At 46.7% G+C, this 23276-nt stretch overlaps 1 protein-coding gene across 1 annotated transcript in view; it reads left to right on the top strand.

The window, feature by feature from the left end:
* Nucleotides 1–17821, top strand: part of ALAD (aminolevulinate dehydratase) — a 152051-nt gene extending 134230 nt beyond the window's left edge. The window contains exon 12 of the mRNA XM_085610671.1: nt 16437–17821. Coding sequence (XP_085466797.1) covers nt 16437–16498 — 62 coding nt within the window. The 3' untranslated portion in view covers nt 16499–17821. The remainder of the gene's footprint in view (nt 1–16436) is intronic.
* The last annotated feature ends 5455 nt before the right edge of the window (nt 17822–23276 follow it).

The raw sequence follows: 23276 nt of genomic DNA, 5'->3' as shown, positions 1-23276 counted from the left end.
ACCCTGTGTTCTCGAACATTCCCGCCCTTCAATTTACTAACTCCCTTCCCCTCCCGTGGACAGATCACTTCTTGGTTTCGGTCTTCCTCCCAGGTTCCTTTAAAAAACCTCAGAAACCTCCGACCTTCACCAAAGATAGATCCTGGGCCAGACTTTCGGTGGAAGACTGGGCCCTGGCTCTGGATGCCACCACTCCCAGTCTTACTGCCGACTCCGCCATTGCGGACACTCAGGTCAGACACTGGATTTCCTCCTCCCTTGACAGCCTCATCCCTTTTAAAAACCGAGAGGTCAAAAATAAGATCAAGGGCCATGCACCCTGGTATAATCCCGACCTCAGAGCGCTCCGTAAAGAGTGTAAAAAGTCTGAGAGAGTGTGGAGGAAAGACTGGCTCCATAGTAACAAAGACCTGTATCACATGGCAGTAAGACGCTACAAAACTGCCTTGAAATTAGCCAAATCGACACATTATGACAACAGAATCAAAACCGCTACAAACTCCTCCAAAGAATCATACCGGATAGTTAAAGAACTACTGAACATCCCTACAGTACCATCTTCTCACTCCCCCATCCCCCCCCCCCCCCCCCCCCCCCAGATAGAAGTCAGGACCTGGCCAACTACTTTGATTCTAAAATCCTGGGGATACTGGACTCCCTACCCACCGCCAGCCCCCCTCCCATCTTGGACATAGCGGACGCCAACAACAATCCACAGATGGACACTTTCAGAGCAGTCTCCCTCTCTGAAGTCACTTCCACGCTGGAGCAAATGAAAAGCGGCTCCCCTCTCGATCCAGCCCCGGCTAGATTCCTAAAAAAGGTATCTCACAATATAGCCCCTATCATCAAGGACCTTATCAACACCTCCTTGTCGGGAGGCACGGTGCCTCCCAACTGGAAGATTGCAGTCGTTAAGGCTCTGCTAAAAAAGCCCCAACTCAACCCGGACGACATGGCCAACTACCGTCCCATCTCGCTGCTCCCCTGTATCAGCAAGATGGCGGAAAAGCTGGTCAACTCGCAACTGTCCCAATTCCTTGAGACCAACCATCTTCTGCGCCAATCCCAAACCGGGTTCCGACCCGGCCATGGTACGGACACCGCCCTCCTCTCTGTCATCGAGGAGGCTAGGGGCATTCTGGACACAGGAGGATCGGTGGCAGTGATCCTCCTGGACCTTAGTGCCGCCTTTGATACGGTGGACCACCGTGTCTTATTACATCGCTTGGCCAAGGCAGGAATTGTGGGCACGGTGCGAGCATGGATTAAATCCTTTCTCTCCAACCGATCCTTTCAGGTGTGGGACGGTAACTCTCGGTCAGAACCTCTTCATCTCAAGAACGGAGTTCCCCAGGGTTCGTCGCTCAGCCCCACCCTGTTTAATGTTTATATGGCCCCCTTGGAAGACGTAGTGGCCCCTTATGGTATAAAAATAATAAACTACGCAGATGACACTCAACTAGTCGTCTCCCTGTCTCACCTGGACAACCATCCTGACAGCCTGCTGAACTGTCTCCAGGACATCCATACCTGGATGTGTGACTCGGCCTTGAAGCTGAACGGTGCAAAGACCGAGATCATGCTTCTGGGCAACAAATGGACGTCCATCCCACCTTCAGTTTGGCCTGACTCCTTTGGCGAAATCCCCGCACCTAAAAAGGAGATAAAAACTTTAGGAGTATGGTTGGAACCCGACCTTACCATGAAGACGCAGGCGACCAAGACTGCTGGTACGTGCATTGGTCTCTTGCGATCCGTGCGTAAGATCCTATCCATTCTCCCCCCGCTATCTAGGAAATTACTGATCCAGGGTCTTGTTTTAGCCCGGCTCGACTACTGTAATGCCATCTATCTCGGGGCCCCGGAACACACCCTGACCAAACTCCAACGCACCCAAAATGCGGCGGCCAGGCTTATTATGAACCTCCCTCCCAGAGTTTCAGCCAAGCCTGCCCTTAAAAACCGATTTCAGCCAAAGCAGTCCTCATTCGCACAGACAATATGACTGCAATGTATTATATTCAAAAACAGGGGGGACACACTCTCCCCCAGCTCTCCCGCTTAGCACAGAGCATATGGAGATGGGCAATTCCACAAAACATCTTTCTCCTGGCACAGCACGTCCCAGGCATACAAAACACCATGGCAGATCTGCTCAGCAGACAAACGCAACAAATACACGAATGGGAACTGCATCCACAAGTCCTTCGCCCATTCTTCAGCAAGTGGGGGCATCCTCAGATAGACCTCTTCGCCACCCACGAAAAAAAAAAATGCCCAAGCTGTGTTCCACAATATATATACTGTTAGTATTCGAACTGCCCCAGAGTTTGCCACCATGCAGTACAGACCCCATTGCCTTCACATTGTTAATTTCAAGGGTAAGGCAACCCTTCTAGTTGTAGTCCTATGAAGGATCTTTGCTATATTTGTAGTCTGCTGCATAAGAGGCATGGTCCTGCTCAAACTGGGGAGTCCAGCTCTGGCTGGGTGAGAGTCTGATGCCTAAATAGTCAAAAGCAGCATGTGTTGGAAATGTAATGACTCTGTTATTGTAAACTTTAAAAAAAGAAAGCTAATTATCCTGTTCCTTTTGGCTGGAGCTTCCACCACCATGTAGTATATTAACTGACTGTTTTAAGGCAGATGGGTAAGCTACATCACATTAGATAGCTGTGAAGCAGAGCCCTATGGAACAGGTGTTGAAATGCGTGGACCGCAACACTGAATCTTAGTATTTGGGCATCATCTTATATAGAATAATTAGATGTTCTTGGTTGATCACAGTTGAGATTTTTTATTTTAATTTTATTTTTTAGAACGTATTTTATCACATTTTCCAACATGGTTATGTAACCTAAAACTGTTCCCCAACATCCTGCCTCACCCCCAGCCTGGCTGAATTACTCTATCTATCACAAATCATCCATTCCGAAACGTATAAATTATTTTTGGGCATCTGCTCCCCTTATAAATCACCTTTTCCTGTGCGTAGCAAATATTCATTTCTCTTTCCCAGTCTCTCACCTTTGGTATCACTGAGTAGACCCATTTGTGTCCCACTTCTCCCATAGCCAGAAGGAACCCTAGATTAAATAGCAGCTGCTGATAGGAAGATGCCTCCGATCTGTTACAAATCTCCAATCGTACTAATAGGGCCCCTGGGTGCTCCGGAATACAAGGAGCCCGCTCCAACCTATGGGTCAGCCCCTCCCGGTATTCACAAAGTTGGACAATCCCACAGTGTATAAAGGAACGTAACCCTCTGCCCGCATCCACGCAAACTCTTTTCATCCGGTACTCTACACCAGTGTATGTAAGAGGACCCTGGTATAGTTTACTCTGTGTAAAATCTTGAGCTGTAGCAATCTGTAGCGGGCCTCAATTGCCACCAGTCTTGGGAACTGCAGTGTCGTGTAGTTCCTAAAAATACATAGGATCTGCGCGTTTGTTGGACAACATAAACTAAGGGCTTGGTGCCAAGATTGGTTCTGGGCACCCCCGCAGGATATGTTAGTCTGTAGACCAGCTAGCTCACAGTTCCGCCATAAGCCCCCTAACCTTACCAAGGAGCAAATAGTTTCTGGCAACCATTTAACATGACAATCATTGATCCTTCAGGAATCGTGGAAACAGTACACTACTTTTCACACAGTCCATCATGCTCACTTAGTCTCAGAGAGATACACAGAATAAACATTGTGGATGTTTTCAATAAGCATTTATTGAACCAGCGTCATTCTAGTATAAAGCATGATTGCTGTGACAATCAATAGACAGAAGCCAACACAAGAGATTACAAGCATCAACAGACTAAACGGAAGGTGGAATTCAACCATAGTGCTAAAACAGTAAGTATATGCAGGCATATAAACATGGCAGTAATCAAGCGTACTCCTACGATGAGGGCCCTAACTTAGTGAACCTAGCATGTATGTGAGTGTACAGCCAAGAATCCCCTAGAAAAGAGCCATACCCATTACCTGATGGGAGAAAATGAAGCACTCCATCTTGGTCACGAGTTGAACACCCTGCAAGGGATGCCAGACCGTTGCGTGTTAGAGCTTCAGTGTGCAGGGACCTCCTTTCGTGTGTCAGCGTGAAGGCGTCTCCTTTAGTTACCGAGTATGATTATGTAAATGAGCCTAAATCAATAATTGCAAATATGCCAAGTAGCTCTGTTGCCCTAGGAGGAATATAGCGATTACTTTTGTACAGGGTATGTTAATCCTGTTATGTGCGCCATGTGCAGGGTATTTTACTAAGAATCCTCATGCATAATAGATAAGCCTAGTTTCAAGGAAACCAATCGGCATTTATTCAGCACATAACTGGGTAAAAGGTCAGTGCTAGAACTGTTATGCAGAGCACGGTAGGACGAATGTAGTTAAAAGGTTGCTTTGCTCCTTAGGCCTAGGTTGGGGAACATAACAGCAGTGAATCTTCCCAATCCTCCTCCTCTAGTTCTACCACATCTCTCTGCCATCTCATTCGCAGAGGTTCTATGCCCTCCTGTATATTTCCCATCAGGGTCTGTTAGATGAGAGAAATTGCTTTGGTAAGCATGGGCCCATTCCAATAATCTATACTTTAGAGGTGAGACTTCCACACCATTCTCATCTGGTGTGACACTCGCCCTTAGCGCATGTCTTAATCGGAGGTACTTAAACTGTTGGGTGGGCGGCATCTAATATTCTACCCTGAGATGATCAAATGGTACCAACCCATTTGCTTCCCCCAGCTCTGCTAGTGTGCTGATCCCTATCTCGTCCCATTTTCAGAAGCCACGCAGATTCAACACCTCCCTCAATTGTGTGCCCAGCCTCAGTGGGGTCATGGAGGTAAGGTGCCTATGCCATCCCATTTTTCTGTTGCGGTCATGCCAAATTTCCACAACTGTCTTCGTCGCCGGGGGGCATCCTTGGCCACTTTCCCACCATAGAGAACATGCAAGTATCCTTATCCCCCTATCCTGTCCTAATGAAAAGCAGGCCTGAACCTCTACCTGCGCATACGCCCAGTCATTGACCACACTTATCTGTGCCGCTTCGTAATTGAATCCTAACATTAGGTAGTGCTATACTTCCCTCATTTGTGGAGCACTGAAGAGTGGTAAGCTCGATCCTCTGGGCACCATCCTGCCACAACAACCTTTGCAGCACTGTGTCGGCTGCTTTAAAAAAAACCTTGGCGATGCGTAATGGGCTGTTCTGTAATATTTTTGTGAAGCGGGACATGAATGTTATTTTAAACAGCGCTGCTCTACCCACCCAGGCAGTGCTCCTCGGTGTCCCTCATCTGCCACCAGTCTCCCTAGCAGTGGTGCAAGATTATCCTCCTAGTGAGAATCCTTGTCTCTGGATAGCCGTATTCCCAGATATTTAAAATGTCCCCTTTCAAACCTTAGCGACATGTGGAGGTTGCGTCCCACTCTCCACGTAACCATTGGGAAGATCAAGGATTTCCCCCAGTAAATTTGCAATCCAGAATACTTCCTGTAAATGGCAAAAATTTCGCCCACCTTGCGTAGAGTCTTATCGGGGGCGGCCAGGTAGAGAAACGCATCATCTGCATAGAGTGAGATACAATCCTCCCTTGCGGGAGTCCCACCTTCAATCTTCGATCTGCACATCGATTTGCACTCACTCAACTAGTGGTTCCAGTGACAAGGCAAATAGCATCGGCAACTGCGGGCACGTTCCTCTCCTATTCGGGTAAGCCGGAGAGAGGATTCCATTCTCCTTAACCCGTGCTCTAGGCTTCGACCCAGGCCAGAAATTTCGGCCCAAACCCCATGTTCTCCAGGACTGCAAACAGATGGGGCCACTCCACCGAGTCGAAGGCCTTATGGGCGCCTAGGGAGACCACCGCCAGAAGACCCCCCTCAACCTCCGTTGCTGCCGCAATATTGTTCTGAAGCCTCCCAAGATGGGAGTCCGGGTGGACCAAGTCCAGAATCACTCCTCTCAATCTGTTCGCTAAGGCCTTAGCTAGGATTTTCGCACCAACATTTAGGAGAGAAATGGGCCAGTAGGAATCGCATCAGTCCGGAGGTTTCTCGTCTTTAGGATAGGAACCACCGTTGGCGTTCTCAATTCATGTGGGAGTTCTCCTTTCTCATGCGCTTTTACATACATTTGTGTAGTGGGGGTGCTATTGTAGCGGATTATCATCTCAGGAGCTCCACTGGTAGTCTATTAGATCCTGGGGATTTCCCCGGTCTGCAACTACATGAGCACTGTTCAAATCTCGCCTTCCGGCAAGTCCTCTTAGATCCCCAGTACCTACCCTCTCTCTCTAGTTTCCTACAGGGGCAATCCCTGACAAATGTCATTATCTCTGATTCCTGGTTTATTGGATTCCCTGACTAAAATTCTGGTAGGTATCCTGCCATGTCCCCTGCTATATTCTCACTGCCCGACACACACACACACACACACACACTGTCCCCACACTTTGGCAGATCCTTTGTGCTTTTATTAAAGTAAGGTTAGAAATTAATAATGGAGTAGATCTAAATAGATATAAGAATTTTGGAAGAACCAGCATTTTAAGAACATTGCAGCGCCCAAATAAAGAGAGATGAAGATGATTAAACCGTTCTAGCTTGTTGTGAAGCAAATCAATAACAGGTAGATAATTCAAATCGGAAATCTGATCAACTTCAGCCAAGATCTGAATGCCGAGGTATGTTGCTTTTGTACTAATAAGAGCAGTCGACGTTGGCATAGCCGATGTTTGCAGTATTTGTGTTTTTGTAATGTTTAACTTATAGCCTGAAATTAGGCCAAATTGAGCTGCTAGAGTCTCCAATGCTGGAAAAGAGACAGTGATGTTATCTGTTAATACCACTATATCGTCGGCATATGCCAATGCCTTATACTCAATACCATGAACTATAATTGGGGAGATATTTTGAGATTTCTCTATCAAAGAAAGAAAAGGATCAATATATAAAGCAAAAAAGGAGGGGGGAGCAGGGGCATCCTTGCCTGGTACCACGAGTGATGGGAAAATAACTTGATTCAGTTGCTGAGATACGAATTTTGGCTATTGGAGATATGTACAGAGTTTGTAAAGCCAAGATAAATTCGGGCGCTATCCCCTTCCAATGCAAGACGGCCCATAGGTACCCCCAGGAGACCCTGTCGAACGCCTTCTCGGCGTCCAACAGGATCACCCCGAGGGGAGCATTTGTCACCTAGGCCCAATATAAAAGGGGGATGACCCGCCTGATGTGATCGGTCGTATCTCTACCGGGGATAAACCCGTGCTGACGGATAGAGACTAACGGAGAAATTATTTGCACAAGACGAAACGCCAAGACCCTTGAGTAAATTTTACTGTCGGTGTTTATTAATGCTATGGGCCGATATGATGCTGGATTTAGTTCATCCTTACCCTTATTTTTAAATAGTACGATAGTCGACTGCCGCCAGGAGTCAGGAATGACCCCCATCTGGGCAAGTTGAAAGACTTCCAACATCTGCTGCTTAAATAAATGTGAAAAAATCTTATAAAATTCAAGATGGATAAGGTCAGGCCCCGCTGCTCTGCCGATAGAGAGAGATTTAATAGCAGCTACGATTTCTTCCCAGCTAATAGGTTCAGCGAGAATTGAATTCTGATCAAGAGAGGATGTCTGGGTATCGAGAGATTTAAAGAAATACTCTAGCTGTTTTTGTTGCTGCTCGAGTATATTTGGCTCCTCGGTATATAGCATTGAGTAAAAGTCAACAAAAGTATTTAACACTCCACTGGGTGAATCTTGTAATGTACCACACCGATCCTTGACCTTTGGTATTTGACTTGCTATTGTCCATTGTTGTAAACGTTTTGCTAAAACTTTACCAGACGCTTCACCCAGCTCATACATTAAAGAACGGAATTGAGAATACTTAGCGGCTATATCCTCATAAACAGGATCCAGGAGGTTAGCCTTAGCGAGGGCAACCGCTTTCTGGCAGGTTATTACGTCTTCGCCATTACGGATAATAGTACTCAGATCTACCTCCGCTTGTTGAAGTACTGCAACTCTATTTTTGAGATTCAGTTGTTCTGTTTGCCATCGATAGGACGCGATTCTCTTGGTTTCACCACGCAAAGCAGCTTTGAAAGTGTCCCAGACTAGGCCAACCGGTGCAGTAGAGCTATTAATTTCAAAGAACTCAGGGATCCAGACTAACATCCGTTCATGATATAATTTATCCAGTAGTAATTTCCTATCAAAAGTCCATGATCTTATTTGGTGAACAACGCGGTCCCATGAAAAACTAAAAACTATAGGATTATGATCGGATATAGTCCGAGGATCGATTCGAACCTTAGTGGACCCCAGAACTTCAAGGGAAGTGAAAACAAAATCAATACGAACCATCTTTTGATGGGGTATTGAATAAAAGGTGAATCCATCATGAGCTGGATAGTTAACATGCCATAAATCTACCAGCCTATGTTCAAAGAGTAAAGTGCGAAGTGCTTTATAAACCTGGGGCTTCCGTCCAACATAGGCAGTGTGCTTGGTGATATCTAACCAACTAGGAATATCAATATTAAAGTCGCCACAGAAAATTAACTGGCGCGGCCAGGTGGCTAATGCTACATTTAAATCCATCAGGATCTGCGGTTCATCTAAATTAGATGCATAGATGGAACAAATCGAAAGCACAGATTTGTTGACAAGTAATTCAGCAATTAACCATCTTACTGAGTTGTCTTGCTTAAGCCTTTTAACTCGCGTAACCCCCGTTTTTGAAATAATAGCCACACCCCTGATTGTGGAGGTTTGTCAGGTGGAGGCCACTAAATCGTAACCCAGAAATTTAAGATAGTGGCGGTTGGCCCAGGAGATATGAGTTTCCTGCAAGCAGATTAGATCCGCTTGCATCGCCTGTATCAACTTATGAAAGATCCTACGCTTCTTAGGATCATTTAACCCACAGATATTCCAGGTTGCACACGTCAGTCTGCGATTTGCCATTGATGATGATAAAAGAGAAATATATCTAACATATGATTTAAGAGATTATGGAAAATATACCAACGACTTATCTTGAGAAATAAACAAATAATTAACATCTTGAATATATTTGGAATCATTCTGCCACATATATTGATAATGAAGCCAATCACCTCTAAAACCCACCACAACGCCACACAGTGCACCCCCCTTCCCACCCTCCCCACCCCGTGCTGAAGACAGCCACCCACCCATTTCCCCCCCCCTACCCCACACCCTGTATTCGGAGCACAGGACCAAGGTCCTTGTGATGGTTGAGTAAGCGTCACCCCACGCTCCGCTGGGCCTGTAGTAACACCTGTATGTATGATAGATGAGGAACAATCCCATTGGCATTAAGAAAGAAAAAGGATTCCAAGGGGATATATATATGAAACAGATCGTCCCCCGAGAGAGAATGAGAATCCCCATTCTGAACAATAGTTACATCAATTTTTAAAGAAAAACCACAACATAACTAAAGGAAGAGAACTACATAGAGTCCAAAAATTCCTTTGCGGTTATTTCGGAGAAAAAAAACTTCGTTTGAGCCTTATGTATCACTTTCAGCTTTGCCGGGAAGAGCAAAAAAGCCTGAGCACCTTTCGCCTGGAAAAGAGGAATCTGCTGACGTAAATGCCAACGGCGATCAACTGTCTCTGCAGCAAGATCAGGGCGAACAAAGAATTAACAGCCCTTGGCAGATCGCTTTTTGTTAGGTCGGGCTAAATCAAATATACGTTCACGAGCAAGAAAGTTGTTGAAGCAGACCAAGATAGCATGAGGGTAGGAACTATTGACACGGACAGAGGGTTGTTTCTTTCTTGTGAATGGAAAACGATGCGCTCTCTGAATCTCTAAGTTCCAGTTCCATTGAGTAACCTCTGGGAAAGCGTCTGTGAAAAGCTCCACTCTGTCGACCTCTGAGGCGGAAGCCGGAGGTGTGTTATTGTGTGTTGTAATCTGTTTTAAAAAAAATTTGAACCTTTCACTGTTACTTGCACTGCTTTTTAATAAATCTCACTCACCTGCATGTAAAGCGCTTTGCTTCCAGCGCCTAGCAGGCTCGCCTAATTCCCCCCTGATACAGCCGATTGAGGGCTGAGACAGGGAAACTCCCTCCAACCGCCTTTGCCGCTCGAGGGGTGGACACGCCCACTTCGAGGCCACGCCCCCTCGCAGTACTTAAGCGCCGATCCCTAGCGCTGATACAACTCTGTCGACCTCTGAGGCGGAAGCCGGAGGTGTGTTATTGTGTGTTGTAATCTGTTTTTAAAAAAATTTGAACCTTTCACTGTTACTTGCACTGCTTTTTAATAAATCTCACTCACCTGCATGTAAAGCGCTTTGCTTCCAGCGCCTAGCAGGCTCGCCTAATTCCCCCCTGATACAGCCGATTGAGGGCTGAGACAGGGAAACTCCCCCCAACCGCCTTTGCCGCTCGAGGGGTGGACACGCCCACTTCGAGGCCACGCCCCTTTCCCTTTCCCTCAAATGTGCCGGCCATACCAGCGCAGCGGACGAGCGCAGCGGGAGCGCCGTTTGCGCGCCGAAAGCGCGCCTAAGGCAAGCCCGTCTGCGCCCGTCCGCGCACGGCCGGGCACAGGGCCAGACACTATGCCGGACCTCTCCGCCATAAGGAGACACTATTCTCGTCGAGATCTCCTCAGCCTCAGACCTACTAGAAACAGCAACTGCCATGTCATATCCGACCACCTTCACTTTATGCAACAACTGCAAAATTGGAAATTTAACCGTTCCCAGTGCTACTCCCCCGCTCCCAGGGATCAAAATAGCGACACTCAATTGCAGATCGCTGCCCATGCATGCCCTACTCATAAACCACCTTATAGTCGATTACGAGTTGGATATACTTTTTCTAACCGAAACATGGATCACCGGACACTCTAACTCCGACATAGTCTCAGCCCTTCCCCCGGGCTTTCTCATCATGTCCCAACCCCGCCCTCTTGGTCGAGGAGGTGGACTGGCTATCATTTACCGAGACTACTTTAGCTGTCGATCCACCGAGACGCAGAGCCAGGAGTCGGAGAGCTGCTACTTTTCGCTCCAGCTTTCCCCGACCAACTCCCTGTCGGGCCTTCTGGTCTATCGGCCACCAGGGCACTTCGGCCCCTTCTCGGCCGCCTTTCTGGAAACCGCTGCATCCCTGGTCCACCTAACATCTAACTTCCTGATTACAGGTGACCTCAACATCCATTTCGATGACCTATTCGACACAGGAGCTTCCGACCTTATCTACGATCTGAGGGCCCTCGGCCTCTCCCTGGTTAATTCAGGAGCCACGCACGTGAAAGGACATCTGCTCGACCCTGTGTTCTCGAACATTCCCGCCCTTCAATTTACTAACTCCCTTCCCCTCCCGTGGACAGATCACTTCTTGGTTTCGGTCTTCCTCCCAGGTTCCTTTAAAAAACCTCAGAAACCTCCGACCTTCACCAAAGATAGATCCTGGGCCAGACTTTCGGTGGAAGACTGGGCCCTGGCTCTGGATGCCACCACTCCCAGTCTTACTGCCGACTCCGCCATTGCGGACACTCAGGTCAGACACTGGATTTCCTCCTCCCTTGACAGCCTCATCCCTTTTAAAAACCGAGAGGTCAAAAATAAGATCAAGGGCCATGCACCCTGGTATAATCCCGACCTCAGAGCGCTCCGTAAAGAGTGTAAAAAGTCTGAGAGAGTGTGGAGGAAAGACTGGCTCCATAGTAACAAAGACCTGTATCACATGGCAGTAAGACGCTACAAAACTGCCTTGAAATTAGCCAAATCGACACATTATGACAACAGAATCAAAACCGCTACAAACTCCTCCAAAGAATCATACCGGATAGTTAAAGAACTACTGAACATCCCTACAGTACCATCTTCTCACTCCCCCATCCCCCCCCCCCCCCCCCCCCCCAGATAGAAGTCAGGACCTGGCCAACTACTTTGATTCTAAAATCCTGGGGATACTGGACTCCCTACCCACCGCCAGCCCCCCTCCCATCTTGGACATAGCGGACGCCAACAACAATCCACAGATGGACACTTTCAGAGCAGTCTCCCTCTCTGAAGTCACTTCCACGCTGGAGCAAATGAAAAGCGGCTCCCCTCTCGATCCAGCCCCGGCTAGATTCCTAAAAAAGGTATCTCACAATATAGCCCCTATCATCAAGGACCTTATCAACACCTCCTTGTCGGGAGGCACGGTGCCTCCCAACTGGAAGATTGCAGTCGTTAAGGCTCTGCTAAAAAAGCCCCAACTCAACCCGGACGACATGGCCAACTACCGTCCCATCTCGCTGCTCCCCTGTATCAGCAAGATGGCGGAAAAGCTGGTCAACTCGCAACTGTCCCAATTCCTTGAGACCAACCATCTTCTGCGCCAATCCCAAACCGGGTTCCGACCCGGCCATGGTACGGACACCGCCCTCCTCTCTGTCATCGAGGAGGCTAGGGGCATTCTGGACACAGGAGGATCGGTGGCAGTGATCCTCCTGGACCTTAGTGCCGCCTTTGATACGGTGGACCACCGTGTCTTATTACATCGCTTGGCCAAGGCAGGAATTGTGGGCACGGTGCGAGCATGGATTAAATCCTTTCTCTCCAACCGATCCTTTCAGGTGTGGGACGGTAACTCTCGGTCAGAACCTCTTCATCTCAAGAACGGAGTTCCCCAGGGTTCGTCGCTCAGCCCCACCCTGTTTAATGTTTATATGGCCCCCTTGGAAGACGTAGTGGCCCCTTATGGTATAAAAATAATAAACTACGCAGATGACACTCAACTAGTCGTCTCCCTGTCTCACCTGGACAACCATCCTGACAGCCTGCTGAACTGTCTCCAGGACATCCATACCTGGATGTGTGACTCGGCCTTGAAGCTGAACGGTGCAAAGACCGAGATCATGCTTCTGGGCAACAAATGGACGTCCATCCCACCTTCAGTTTGGCCTGACTCCTTTGGCGAAATCCCCGCACCTAAAAAGGAGATAAAAACTTTAGGAGTATGGTTGGAACCCGACCTTACCATGAAGACGCAGGCGACCAAGACTGCTGGTACGTGCATTGGTCTCTTGCGATCCGTGCGTAAGATCCTATCCATTCTCCCCCCGCTATCTAGGAAATTACTGATCCAGGGTCTTGTTTTAGCCCGGCTCGACTACTGTAATGCCATCTATCTCGGGGCCCCGGAACACACCCTGACCAAACTCCAACGCACCCAAAATGCGGCGGCCAGGCTTATTATGAACCTCCCTCCCAGAGTTTCAGCCAAGCCTGCCCTTAAAACCCTACACTGGCTTCCTGTCCGCCAGAGAGTAGAATTTAAAGCCCTGTGCATCACCCATAAGCTTATTAATGGAGTTGGTCCAGCCGCTCTAAAACACATGGTTACACCCTATAAAGCTCCCAGACCCCTCCGCTCTGACACCGGACATCTGGCCACTGTACCAAAATTCAGAAAGGCTAGAACCGGCGGCCGCCGCTTTGCTGTCAAAGCTTCCAGAGGCTGGAATGCACTCCCTCACAGCCTTCGTTTGGAACCCTCGCACACCCTGTTTCGTAAGAAACTCAAGACTCATCTGTTTTCCTAACTAATATCATCCTTCCCCTTCTCCCCCCTTCTGGTCTGACAGATTTACAGCGCGGGGATGCCTTCGGGTCACCAGGCGCTCTAGAAATCACAAAATAAATAAATAAATAAATAAACTTTCGGACATCATCACCCTCTAAATTTTCCTCAATCCCCAAGACGCGTAGGTTGTTCCTTCTAGCGCGATTCTCGAGGTCCGAGTTTCCATATGATATCCTTTCACTGTTCCTTGACCTCGGTGACTAGATCCTTTTGCGCGACTACAGCATCTTCAAGGGCTGAAATTCGTTCCTCTGCTTCCGTGACTCTTGTAGTAGTCTCAACAGATGCTTTGATAACACGGCGGAGGGAGTTTTGCAATTTACGACAAACAGATTGTGTACGTAAGTTCTCTTGTTTGGTTTCCTCTCTATGCTGCATAATCGTGTGGTATATTGTCGCCAAGGAGACCTCCTCCGGTGCCTTAGAGGGATCCCCTCCATTGTGGTTAAGGGGTACCTGAAGGTTATAGTGAGATTGATCATCTCGAGAGTTATCGTGCAGGCTTTCCTGATACAGAGGTTTAGAATCAGGAGCTTTACGAACCGTGCCAGCAGCCAGAACCTTTGAAATCTCGCTGGACCGCCAATCTGCTGTATCACTATCGTAATCCGACCATTGAAGATCGGGATCATCCTCCTCACCAGACAGTGAATGATCAGATACGGAATAAAATTTTTCTGTTGAGTCACTGACCACAGACCCCCCGGCGTTGTGAGGATATTCTGTAGAGTCCCGAAGCAGTAACAGCTAGATGTATACTAGAAGATAGGACTACGTTATCCAGAATGCACTGGGCTGGAGCAGAACCAGGAACAACAGCAGAAGGGCTTAGGGTCAGTGATTCTCTTTGAAAGGCATCCGACCCCCTGGGCTCAAACGAATCCGCAGAAGCCACCAAGTGCGCAGGATTAATTGAGGTATGGAAAAGGGAGGCATGTGTATTCAGCGAGGGAGGTCTTTGTATAGTACCAGAAAGAGTAGCAGAAGCCGGGGTTACTGCGGTAGCAGCTGACGGGCTGGGAAGTGCAGTCTTTTCCCTGGCTCCAAGCTTAGCAAAAATATCGGACAATGTCTGTCCCTTACCCGGTGCTGAGGAAGTGGCTGTTACAGCCGGCTGACCGTGAGGAGGGATTTTGTCTGCCATCGGTGCTCTGCCTTTCTGGGAGGTCCCTGAAGCTTTTGTGTCCGCGTCCGGCGGATTTCGGCTGGAGCTGCGGGGTTTCGCCACTTTAGGAGCTGCTTTAGGTGCTTTAGGTGGCATCCCCGATATCGGAAATGGGATTAAAGAAAACACCGGAGTCGCCGAGAGGGAGAGCCGTGTAGAGGGCGCCGTGCAGAGTGGAGAGAAATCCAGGCACCAGGTAGCCCGCCGGAACCACTGCAGCCTTAATGAAAGAGCGGGTCTTAATATGTCCAGGTGAGATGCAAAGGCCATAAGTAATTGTAGTTCTTTCCTTTCTTTATTTTTCAATGCATTTTTGATCTCCCCGGCATATTCGATTCTTCGAAGTGTACACCGTCCGTCGGGTTTTCAATATGGTCCAGCGGAGCGAGACGCTGCCTCACTCGGCCAAGGTCGCAGCCGCCATCTTGCCCCCTCAAAACTCCCGTTCATCTTTTCTGCAAAAGATTTTGTCTGTTTTTTGTAAAGCTTCAGTTGTCATCCTACTTTTTCTTAATTAAATCCCTTGACAAGCTGGATATACGAACATTCTTGGATGGCACTTTCTAGGTTAACTCAAGAACTGATCCCAGTTTGGCCTGGGCATGCCAAAGAATGTCTTCGGCCAGTCTTCTTGCCGACCTTCGAGCTGCTTTCCCTCAGCATTTTTTTCTTGCTTTGGAATCTTCCCTTGTACGGAAGGGAATGAGGCTCGGCTTTGGAAGTAATAGTGGATAACTATAGTAACCGTTCCTCAATACGTAATGCGATTCATCCCACCCTTCTTCCCACTGTGTCCCACGTTGTGCTTCAGTCCTCTAAGCTACACAAAGAAAGCAATAGCTGATTTCAAGCTAAAGCTCATTGTCCAGATATGAAAGTACTTTTGCACTAAACGTGGCTTTGCCACCAAAAGACAGCACCTGTCTAAGATAATTAGCAATCTGCCATTTTTACACTTCTTTCTGAAAATATACTTTTATGCACATTATATAGCACACATTTTAAATCATTCAATTCAGGAATTAAATAAAAAACGTGTACAGGTAGAAGAAAAGAATATTGCTTCCAATTCCACCGAGGCTGTCTAATTTGCTACACAATTAGGATGCTACACTTTGGCTTTATTGCGCAATGGGAAGATAACGTTTTGATGCTATTACAGATGATCTAGGTCCTTGCAGTGGCTCCAAGCAGATGATCCGAGAAAACCCATAATCCAAAGGAACCAAATGTAGGCCTTATTTCTCGGTTTAAAATTATTGTCCTAAGGGCTGGTGAGAGCATTGTGGTGTATTGCATCCCACAAAATGCCTCTTTTCTACTCCTTGTTACAATGAATAATGTTTGTCACCTTTGTTTTTTTTTTTCCCTCCGCATTGCCTAGAAATTGGTCTACTGACCTCCAAATCTTCACTGACCACACATGGTTAACAAGTAGGCAGCATTGACTATTTCTGTTATTTGGCTCTGTATCATTTAAGGAGTTTCGAAGTAATTTTTAGCTCTATTGGTAGTTCAATTGTGAGCTACAGTCGTGTACTTGGATTCGATCTCAGACTGTTGTTGCTGTTACCTTCAGGTGTTCTGTTTTCCAATGGGTTTTGAAGCCTTTCTCATTTCTTGTTTTGCAGGTGCTGATATAATCATAACTTACTATGTGCCTCAACTTCTGAATTGGCTGAAAGAACTGTAAGCTGTCAAGAAAGCCTAGATCCAGAATTACAATTGTATTCTTTGTTAATAAAAGTCAAACGGGATATGAGGAAAGTAAACTTGGCCATACTTGTTGAGGCACCGAATAACAAAATCCATTCCACAATGACCAACAAATATGCAAATATTCTCTATTGACATTTATTACATCTAAATCTTGTGCAGGTATCTCTATTGTCAATAACTGAAAAGAGGTACCCATATGGTACTACGTAGTGAGGATTACATATCTGGGTCTAAAAACAATACTGTGGAAACTTGTAGTAAGCAGCCATAATTGTTGGGCCAGTCGCCTACTGCCACTATGCCTCCAACCTTAGGATAGGATGCTTTCTGCACCAGGTGCGTAACCTACCCCATTTTTACAACTTCTCCACCCACTGCCTTTGTTCAAGCATGCCCACTGTATGTTTTATGGCTCCGATAACATATTTCAGTAGCAATTTGTTCTTTGATCTACTATAGACACGACTTCTCCTTAAAGGCTGGGACCTCTGAAAAGCCACTATGGCTGGATCAAAGTAGGTTACACAGAAATAATATAAAACTAGCAAAAAAACAAGTGTTCAAACTGGCCTTAAATCAACCCTAGCCCTATTTTCAAGACTGCAGGCTAAAAGTTCCACCTCACCGATCACCATATGTCACTTTGATGTATGATTTCCCACCTTCCATTCAAACTACTAATTCTACTTCCTACAGCCTACACAGCACAGTGACTCACTGTTGTGGTTCATAGCTCCACGCAGAAACCAAAATAAGCTAGTCTGTTGGTCAATTATCTTTATTTTTTGACAGACTAACCAAGTCCGTACCGCATTTTGGCTAAAATCACAGTGATTTTGATCTGAAAGTTGAGTGACTAGCCCATGAGGAATCTTCTTTCTGCTTTGTAAAACTCAAAATGTGAAAGTTAATCAACAAACCAAGTCGTGTCAGAGTGGAGCTTATGTCTTTACTATAAAGAACAGTTTTATTTTTATGGTTGTTTTAAATATACACACAAGTGTCCAAAGGCCTATTCTGCAAACTTGATTGTGAGAGAGCACTACTGTGTTTACATGCTCAGAATGCAGCTGACAAGCCATGATTTTATTTGTTTGGAGAGTAGAAACTTTTTATGGAACTAAAATTCCTGTCTGAGCATGTCTTGAACTATTGTTTTTAAAATGTATTTGGATGAAAGGGCGCAAATATGTAAAAATAAAATACAATATGTAGTCTTAAAACATATCAATGTAGTGCAGTTTGTAACTGAACTACAACCTGTAATTTGAAATAAAGTAAGTTAATTGCACACCGATCCCTTTCTCTGTGTATTTATTAAATGTTTTGTGGTGACATAGTTGTGTGGGTGGATGTGGGTCGATGGACTGCTTCAGAAAGTGCAATTAAAGTACTCGTGTGAATATTGTGTAGCTTTCAAGTGATGAGTGACATGAGGGGTAAAGAGAAGGCAACATACAAAAGGAAAATGTAGCCCGTTACTTTAGTCTTCTATTATATGAAAGTTCCAGCATTGTTTATACACCTGATATGCAAGAGTAGGGAATTATACTGCCGTACAGAAGGTCTTCAAGTAAAGGTGAAACCATTGCCATGTATGTGAGTTCTGCTGTACAACTGGAGGAAACAATAAAATGATCTGGCAAATTATAGATATTACAGCCTGGGTGGAGAACATGCCCAAACTCCCTGTCCCCAGTAGAGCGCCGTGGTTTGGCACTCAGACCAATCACAATGCTGCAATGCAGCGTTGTGATTAGCTCTGGGGAGCCTCATCCTGGGTGCTTCCTGTGCCTTGTTCTCTCTAGAGGAGAGACGCGACAAGGAGGGCGCGGCGAGAGAGATTGCGGCAGGAGGTACATTTAATTTTTTAATTTTCTTTATTTACACTTCGCCCCCCGCCTCTCTGCCCCCCCCCCCCCCCCCACCTCGCAACCACCGATCCGTGCCAGCCGCCACTGAGAGCATGCATGTTAGGTAAAATGTGTGGCCTGATCTTGTTTTCACTGACCCTCTCTCCTTGCATCGTACTGTGGACAAGTTAAATTGTGTTTGGAATTCCTCTGCTTTGCTGCCTGCTCCCATTCATGGAAAAACTCAGATTGAAATTAGATTGCAGATCCAGTTTATGAGGTAGGTAATGCAGTTTTTTAGGTCGAGCGTAAGCGTATGACTTCTTGTATACTTCTCTTGTGGGCTTAAAGCCACCCCTTACAAGACCTATTGCATTGCAAATGCTTTTTATTATAACATAATCTGCATAACGAGCACCTCCTTTTTTTTTTTTTTTTTTTTTTTTTTTCCCCCCCTTCCTGCATCGATTGGCTGACCCAAATGCGCCTCTAAGCGTAGTTGTCCAGATTTCTCCACCATATGGCATTTGTGTTGTATCTAAATTAAGAAAATGTATTTACAACATTGTTTGCGGTTTACTTAATATATGTCTCCACGATTAATATATGTCTCCACGTTTTCCGCCTGGGAAGTCATTAATGATAAACTTTGGAGAGCGTCCACTACCTGCATAAAACGTTGTGGAACAAACTCATTTGGCCACCTACTCTTTCCCGTCAGTCATTTTACAGTGCCAAAAAATCGTTTCTTCCTTCACTTTTTTACTACAAAAAGAGTAGTATGCCAGTATCTAGTAGTTTTATTCTCCCCAAAGTTGTAACTATTCTCAGCAAATATATGGTTACTGCGTCATTTGTAGGTTCAATTGCTTTTCACGAAAATAGCAAAAATGGTGCAAAGTTACTTTCTCATTTTAAACAGCTCTGGTCCTGTGTTTTTGGGCGATTCAAGACATACAGCAAATACTGATGTTTTTGTACGACTACAAACTGAAGGAACTGGAGTGAAGTAGTGGTGGTTCACCTTGCTGCAGGCCTTCATAATTAAAAACCCAACATGTGTGCCTTTTATGGAAAGGAATTTGTATACAAACAAATTTAATTTACCCTTTTTCTTTTTTTTTTGCAACATTTCAAAACTAGCTATATTGTGTCTGGTGGATTGCTTCAAAACTATTCTGTTACATGACAAAGCCCACACTGAAGAAAGCCATGTGCTTTCCTCAACTCATTTATCCGTCTGAATGCAAGTCCATTTAAATAAACTGGATGTGCCTTCCGTTCTTCTTAGAAAGGTTATTGCTGGATCAGTTGTCACCCACTGTTGAGTGTGCTTGCATGGGCAGGCTTTTTTTAATGCTTTTTGAAAAAGGTTATGAAATTCAAAGATGGCCACTTGTTTTCAGACCCACAGACCGTTCCATCTTAATTGTTTTTGTAATTCTTTACATACAAATAATATTCCAAAATTGCTGCGATCGAATCAGCATGCATGTGCACCCCTGGATGCCCATCGTTAAATGTTTTTTAATCCTTTTACAAAAGAAATACTGCAAAACTAACAGCACTGGCAAAGCCAATAGCTCAGCTGCAAAGCCAGGTCGCTTGGGTTTGCCAATACTTGTTTGTCTGTGTATACTGGAAGCATCAGATAGGAGATCCAATGAACATGCCTTCAAATGTACTCAAAGACCATCTTTATACGAACTTAAGTGTACTCTCAAGACCACCTTAACCCCCTCAGTGCTTTTGCAATATTTCCCTACTTAAATCTGTCAACTTTCAAAGTTTTAATGCATGTATATTCAGTTACTTTCCAATGAAACAAAACCTTCTGTCGCGTCACACTACTGTGATTCTCCTTTGGTTAGTAAATTTTTTTGATTGTGCCAGTTCACCAATCATGATGACGGTCGATTGCATTCTTTCTTCTGGTATGGAAACCTCAACACAAGAGCTTGCCTTAGGTTTTCAGGTTCTTATTATGAGTTTGGCTCTGCGGGAGAGGGACTGCCCCGCTCCTGCACCGCTAAACCCATGTACAAACCGCCCGCCAGATTAGGAGTTTCTCCTCTCTGGCGGGCGTTAGTTATGAAACGGGCACTGCAATGGGAACGTCAAAGGCAGTACCTGCACGGCATAGACTGCTGCAGTCCATGCCGTGCAGGTACTCGTGTGCATGCACACAGGGGGGCACATGTTGTGTCCCCTTGTGTGCAAGCACACCGGGGGGCACATGTTGTGTCCTCTTGTGTGCATCCACATTTCGGGAAGCACCAGAGGGCCGCCATAAAATGTATGGTGGTGAGGAAACTAATAATATGCTTGGCAGGACACAGCAGCCACGCCAAACATATTGCGGCCTCAATACCGCTGGTGGTCCCAGGGTGGTCCGACCGAACTGGTTGTACTGGGGCGGTTGGAAGACCGCCACCACTGCACCCCCCTGATTCTGGCGGTCCTTCTTCCAGATGCCTGCTGTATACACCACAACTAATTGACTTGTTAAAGAAATCATAACATCAAGCCGTAAATAATCAAAGCTGTGGTTTAGTTATTGACTGAAGCTTTGACATGTTATCCTTATATACTAAACAGTCTCTAGTTCGAATTAGGATGCAAATTCCTGGAGTTTGCACCTGAAATTGGATTCTGCCTCAGCAAGAAATTGCTCACCCTGACTATTTTTGCCAGTGTGATTTTGTCATGGCAACATTCTGGTCCAAAATCGAGAGGAACGGGAAAATGCATGCAATTAGCATCTTACCCTCAATCTGAGGACATAAAGTTAGTAAGATGTGCTAGTTGCTAGTCCAGGAGTTGTGATATACCACAGTATTGGTAATTACTGGAGGTACAATTTGCAAATTGTAAATGTATGTTCGAGGCATATGAGCTGCAGATTACACACTTTTGCATAGATCGCCATCTGGTGTTTGGCGCGGATGTTTGCAGTTTGTTTTTCCTCTTGGAAAGTCTTTGGAAGTCACAAGGTGGGTGACTCCTCCCTTGGTTCGTATTGCGCATGGGCTTCGGCTCCATCCTCAGATTGTTATTTTCCGCCATCGGGCTCGGATGTAATACTTCGTGCTCCGGCTTCGAACATTCCAGTTCGGTCGAAGCAAATCCTCTCTCTCCACGGTATTGTTTAGATACTAATCTCCTCAATCACCTTCTTCTTCGACGCACTTTCGATTCCAGTCATCGACGGCGGCCTTCGGGCCTCTCCAGGCTCCGGTCCCGGCTGATGGAAAGAACTCCATTCAAGAAGTGCCCTCGATGTGGGTCCAAATTCCCCCACACCGATCTTCATGAGGTGTGCAACCTCTGCCTCTCCCCTGAACACAAGGCTCGAGACTGTCCCGCCTGCAAGTCTTTTAGGTCTAAAAAGACTATTCGAGGTCGAAGGCCCAGAAGAAAAATGGCGCACTCCTCGACCTCCGTTCCAGTAGACATCTTCGGGGACGACGTCGAAGCTCCGGGACACCAGCACACCGAAGAGGACCTCGTCAGTGCTTCCGAAGCAGACGACTCGGATGTGGAGGACATCACCCCGGCGCAGAGGGTCGTGAGTAAAATACCCCCTCCCACACCCGCGCCGACACCCAAAAAGGCTTCGGTCACGCCTTCACCTTCGGGCCTAGGCAAGACCAAAGACACTGCTTCGAACACCTCACCTTCGGGCCCGGTAACAAAGCCAAGCAAGCCTTCCGGCGGCTCGGGCTCGAGCCAGCCTGCCAGCGGTGCCGAAAAACACCCTTCGGCACCGAAGAAAAGATGGGCCTCTACCTCGACACCGAGCTCCACACCAAAGCCCTCGGTGTCGAAACCTAGCCTCTCGGTGACGACCAAACATCATAAGGCCCTCGGCACCGACACTCCCGCGCCGAGGCCTGTATCGGCACAGAACAAAAAATCGGAGGTCCCTAAAAAGCACGGCACAAACCAGCCAAAGAAGACGCCGGCCCCAAAAACTTCGGCGCCGACCGAACAACCAGTGTCACAAGAACTTTTTACACCAGATCCTTTACAAAAGACACTTACCAAGGATCCAAAAACTGGACATTTGGCACTTTCTTCCAAAAAGAGACTTTTGGACAGACCAGCTCCACCTCCAAAGAGGAAGGACTGTGCTACCTCCCCTTTCAGAGTGCCTTCCCCGCCTCCTCCACCCTCTCCCCCTCTGCCCCCTCCACCTTCTCCACCCCGGCCTCATCGCTCTCCGACCCAGTCTTCAGACCATGATGATCAGGGGGACCCATACTACGACCCAGCAGATGTGCCACAAGACCCCACCGCCACAGGATCCCCAGACCCCTGAGATGATTATAATAATCCAGACATTCCAGATGTCCCACAAGATGACCTATATCCATCCAGGCCATCACCACCAGAAGGCTCACTGGGTTTTCACCACCTACTTCAGACGGCGGCACATTATCACGGGGTAGAGCTACACACTGACCCAGTAGAGGAAGATTTCCTCCTAGATACCTTTGATACAGCGCATAGGTCTACTGCTATATTACCTATGCTCAAAGGGGTAATAAAACTTGCGCCAGAGGTTTTTAAAGACCCAGTCAGGCCTAGGGTCCTAAACCCGCGTATAGAAAAAAAGTACAAAGCTGCCCCTACAGACCCTGCCTACATCAAAGGGCCAGCGCCACTGGATTCCCTAGTGGTATCCACCGCAAGAAAGATCAAATTCCCAGGCGTCAGGCGAAGCACCACCACCTGACAAGGAATCAAAGCTCCTGGACGCATCAGGAAAACGCACTGCGTTACAGGCAGCTAACATGTGGCGTATCGCCAACACTCAAGCGGTATTGGCCAGATACGACAGGGCGCATTATGATGAGCTAGAAACCATCATGCACCATCTCCCAGAAAAATATAAAA

The sequence above is a fragment of the Triturus cristatus genome, chromosome 1_2 (assembly GCF_964204655.1).
Source record: "Triturus cristatus chromosome 1_2, aTriCri1.1, whole genome shotgun sequence".
Taxonomy (NCBI): Eukaryota; Metazoa; Chordata; class Amphibia; order Caudata; family Salamandridae; genus Triturus; species Triturus cristatus.
Note: the sequence above shows the minus strand (reverse complement) of the source record. Positions and strands in the feature narration are given on the sequence as shown.